The following is a 4,979-nucleotide window of genomic DNA, read 5'->3' as shown; positions in this document are numbered from 1 at the left end:
CCTGAAGAGTGATGTTAAAGTTATTACATTATAATTAAAAGTTATTAGAATATAATGATCTAAAATAAAAAAATAAAAAAATACATATATACATTAGTATAGATTTGTTTGTGTGTGTGTGTATATATATATATATATATATATATATAAAACAATGAATATCTCTTTTTTTTGTTTTTTAAATCATTGTTTTAATAATGAACCTGCTCATCTATTTGTTATCTGTTAATATTATTTGCAACATATACTTTTGTATTTGTATATTTTAGCAAATAAAGAAATGAAAATACAAAAATTATGCTTTTTGTTTTTTTTACTGTATATATTTAAATATTCATTTGGTCATGAATGTACCACAGTAGATAAAAGCACATCTGTATAAAAGACTTCAGTATGCAGCTTCATATGACAATACTGAGATAGGATTTAAAGCAGCATTTCAAATACAAACAGAATAAAACAGTGCAAAACTGTAAATTTAAAATGCTTCACAGATTTGTTCTAGACAGAGCAAAAGAAACATGCTTGCTCGTCACAAGGGCATGATAGCAGGAAATTAGTAGATAACAAGGTGGGTTGTGCTACTGAAAGCATAGATTTGGGAAAGTGTCTTAAAATCAAATAAGACAAAAGTCAAATCACTGAAAATGAAAGGTGGAAAAAAGTCAAATGAATGTTTCAGTCCCACTCAATGCCTAATAATTCACAGCTTACATCCCACAGTTTCCGTGCCGTCTCCTCATTTCGTCCCTGAGGGGCCACAAAAGCAGGGGCACAATCACTGTGTGGGAGAGACAGAGAGAGAGGTTTAATAATATGGCAGTACCTTAGAAAAAATGGATGATAAAGGACAATATTTTTATTAAACAATCACTCTGCAACACCAAAAAAGATATTTTGAGAAATATCTCAGGCCCTGTTTACACTAGTGTGATTTTTATTTTAAAGCAGTGTTTTAAACTGATTACGATCCTCGTCTACATTTGCGTTTTCACTGCGTTTCAGAAACGTTCTTGGTCCACACTACACAACCGAAAAACGCATGTCACATGACCATTCATGCAGATACATCAATGAGCGCGATGTTATTGTTAACACGGTCATCAAGGATACGCAGGGCAATTTGGGAAGCCATGCCATCATTTTGTAAAGTCTCCACTTTGGTCTGTTTACAGTGAAACCCAACCTCGAGGGTTGAAAACGCCAAAGTAGTGTAAACGACAAAGTAAAGGTTATGCTTTTTAAAACGAAAACACACTAATGTAAACATAGCCAAAGTGTTTTTTATTTTGTCCAGACAATAGATGTTACTGGTAACCAAAGCTGTTTGGTTACTAAAATTCTTCACAGTATCTTCTGTTGCATTCCAAAGAAATAAATGACATGTGGGTAAAATGATGTGATGATGAGTAAATGATTATTTTTGGGTGAACTATACTTCAGTAATAATTTTATGGTGTTTTTGTTTCATTTTGGAGCTTGACTGCACCTGCCCCCATCTATTTTTTTAATATATAAAAACAAAGGCTAGGTTCTTTAAAAAAATTACCCTATTTTAGATTTTTACATTTGATTTATTTTTAGATTTGTAATTTTTTTTTCCGTTTCACAATGTTCAATATTTATTGTCAGTAACGTTAATTTTAGTACTGTATCCCTTTTTAAAGTGTGCCGTACCTGAAATGTTTGCCTGAGATTGACTGGAGCTCCTCGGCTATGGCGCAGTAAGCAGATGTCTGAGCTCCTTCCTTCGGGGTCTTCAGGAACACGGAGAAGATCGCAAACAGCAGCGACATCGCAGTAGAATGACGCACCAGTTCTGACCTCACCGTCCCCGGGTGCACAGAGTTCACGGTCACATTTGACCCTGATGAAATACAAGACATCGTTTGTAAGGCATGATATATTATTCTTTTTAGATTCTTGTTTGATGTACAGCTGTGCTCACCGTGGAGCCTGCGCGCTAGCTCGCGTGTGAAAAGCACGTTAGCCAGCTTGCTCTGGCAGTAGGCAAGGCCGCTGTTGTAGCTGCCCTGACTGTGCAGGTCGTGGAATCGAATCCAGCCAAAATTATGTGCCAGGGAAGAAACAACCACGATTCGTGATGGAGCGCTACGCTTCAGCAGACCAATGAGGAGGTATGTGAGCAGGAAGTGGCCTGAATGAAAAGAGGTGTAGAAGTGAATTTTCAAACTTTCAACTTGTTACTTTAGTATATTTATACACCAATTGAGTATTCATTCATATTTTTAATTAAACTTTGTTACATTTTCCGTTTTAATATTTAAAAAAATACTTATAACAAGCTTTATTTTTTATTTCAGCTTTAGTTTCATTAATTAATCTTAAACTTATTTTATTTCAGTTCGTTGCCAAGGCAAGTTCTTCATCTAATAGTTATATTTTTAATTCAGCTTTATTTCAAATAATGAAAACATTTACATTTTGAATCGTTTTAATTAACAACACTGGAAATGTTGTATTATTTCTCCTGATATTTTAATAATACCATGCGGCAATCTACAAGTGTGCTCAAGTGTAATCTAATTTTATCATCAATTTTGTCTCACAAACGTTTTAGTAACAACACTGCATTACATATTTTAGGTGAAGACATGAGTAAAAAGATAATGTGCAAAAGACATGTAAACTTTGTTTTTATCATATCTCCTGATAGCTCCTGTTTTTTTTTATTTTTATAAAATGCATAAAATGTGCCAATTAACTGACATGTATTACTATAATGTGTCCTGACATCATTCCTGTCAGGAGTGCTGCCTGTGCTTTTTTTCTTTTTGACAGAAATAAAAGCACTACCTGATTGTGAAAAATATAGTTTGCTAACATGTACTAATAGAAATACAAGTATTATTCACACTCACCAAGGTGATTGACCCCAATATGCATCTCAAAGCCATCGGCCGTCTTCATATAAGGACACATCATGATACCGGCATTATTGATGAGTATGTGCAGGTGATCAACCTCTGAATGAAGAAACAAAAATCATTAAATGAAAACTTAAGGCTTTTGGGTCTTGGTTGTTGCATTGCATGGGATATCATAAGGCATACCTCGCAGGAATCTCTGAGCGAAGGCTCGGATGGAGCAGGTGTCGGCCAGGTCCAGTTCCCTCACCTCCACTTTAGCTCCACCTACTCTTGTGCGAATCTCTGTGGCCGCCTCCTCGCCCTTCTCTCGATCACGACAAGCCAGAATCACACGTGCACCTGTCAATGAACAGGACTGAAGTGTTACTGTTCATTTAAACTGAATTATTAAAATGGTGGAATTTAAAATGGTCAAATGATTTCATTAGGCATTTCTAAAGAACATAAGGGATATAATAAAGGCATTAAAGAGTCTGACAGACCTCGAGAGGCCAAATCCAAAGCCGTTTCCTTCCCGATTCCTGAGTTTGCTCCAGTTATCAAGACAACTTTTCCATCTAACCGAGCTGTGGATCGACACACTCCTCCTGCTGCATATTTTCTACACAAAAATTGAAATTCATGCAATAACAAATGCATCACAGAAAGGCTGAAAACAGGGTGAAATAATACTTTTTTTTGCCTCTCTGATTGGTCAGTCCATGCAGTCAGGGTTCAAATTTCAGAATGAGCAGAAGTCTGTTCTGTCATTCCATGTTCTCTACAATATTATATATATATATATATATATATATATATATATATATATATATATATATATATATATATATATATATATATATATATATATTTATTTTTTATTTTTTTCAGAACAGGCAGTCCTAAAACAATGATTATATGAATACAGCCAACATGTTTAGCTGCCAAGAGATCCATCCCACGCAGAAAGCTTTCGCCAATCCACTGAAGCCAATGACGCAGCGCGGTAAAGCGGAGGGGCGGGGCGACTCCGCCCAGGCTGCCACTCTATTGGTCGGTTTCTAGAGCAGATCATGCCAAGTGGAGGCGGGTACAACATGGGACAACCTTTCATCACCAAAGTGGCGAGCGCATTTTACACCCGATAAATAAAATCGTTTTATCTGTTATTTAAAGGTCTTGTTAGGTTCGATTAATATATGTGACTATTTAACCGCATTTCAATGCAATACATACTGCACTGAGCTGTACGCTTCAGTGGCTGCAATGCTTTCTGCAATCCATAGACTGGGATTTATGTCTTAGTCTCTCACATCATGTTTTCATCCCTTCTGCACAATATGCTCGTTTTTATAAAGCGACAATGTATGCATTTCTTTATGTATGCATGGGGTCTTTTTTTAAATGAATAAGACTGAATAGCATTTTCAAATCTTTCCCTACAAAAACGAAAGAATTTCTTACCTGATTTGATCAGAAAACAACCTTAAAATCAGCGCGACGACCCCTAAACCCGCCGCGAGAACCACGATGACATGCATCCTGAAACTGCCTGCTTCTCTCCTGCTGTCTGTCTCTGTCGGTGTGAATGTGTTGTGTTCAGCCTCCCACTCACATCTACAGCTGTGATCGCAGGGAATGATGGGATTGTAGTTCTCATGTTCTGGCCAACGCTCATTCTTGTTTAACATTTTTTTTAAATGATTATTTTATTTTTGTAATATTTATTATATTTATTATTTATTTACTTTATACATGTTCTGGTTTCTATGTGTGAGATAAAAAAACTAAAATCGTAAAAAATAATATAAACATCCATATTTTATGTATTTATTTACTATTTGGGTAAAGCCATTGAATAATCTTATTAAAAAGTCGCTTATTCAAGTTAACTACAAATATATGATCGCATTTCCCTTCCCACATTCAGTTCCTAAACCTAAATATTTCCAAAACCAGTTTATTTTGAGTCTACTGGAAAATGTAAACTACAGATCCCACAATGTATTTATGACGCAGGCTGTCCGTGTGTTTGCCTTGTTGAAGTGTCGCACACGTTTGTTTAAATTTTGCAATATGAGGCATGATAAAGTATAAATAATACACATA

At 35.5% G+C, this 4,979-nt stretch overlaps 1 protein-coding gene across 1 annotated transcript; it reads right to left on the bottom strand.

Moving 5' to 3' along the window:
• Positions 1-304: 304 nt before the first annotated feature.
• On the bottom strand, positions 305-4,492 carry LOC113112587 (retinol dehydrogenase 11). Its single transcript, XM_026278288.1, has 7 exons — positions 4,335-4,492; positions 3,374-3,492; positions 3,075-3,230; positions 2,883-2,987; positions 1,949-2,158; positions 1,678-1,867; positions 305-781 (listed from the first exon to the last, which is right to left on the bottom strand). Exons 1-7 carry the CDS (start codon positions 4,409-4,411, stop codon positions 679-681), a joined length of 960 nt encoding a protein of 319 aa, XP_026134073.1. The 5' UTR covers positions 4,412-4,492; the 3' UTR covers positions 305-678.
• Between the last annotated feature and the right edge of the window lie 487 nt (positions 4,493-4,979).

The sequence above is a fragment of the Carassius auratus genome, chromosome 13 (genome assembly GCF_003368295.1).
Source record: "Carassius auratus strain Wakin chromosome 13, ASM336829v1, whole genome shotgun sequence".
Lineage (NCBI taxonomy): Eukaryota > Metazoa > Chordata > Actinopteri > Cypriniformes > Cyprinidae > Carassius > Carassius auratus.
Note: the sequence above shows the minus strand (reverse complement) of the source record. Positions and strands in the feature narration are given on the sequence as shown.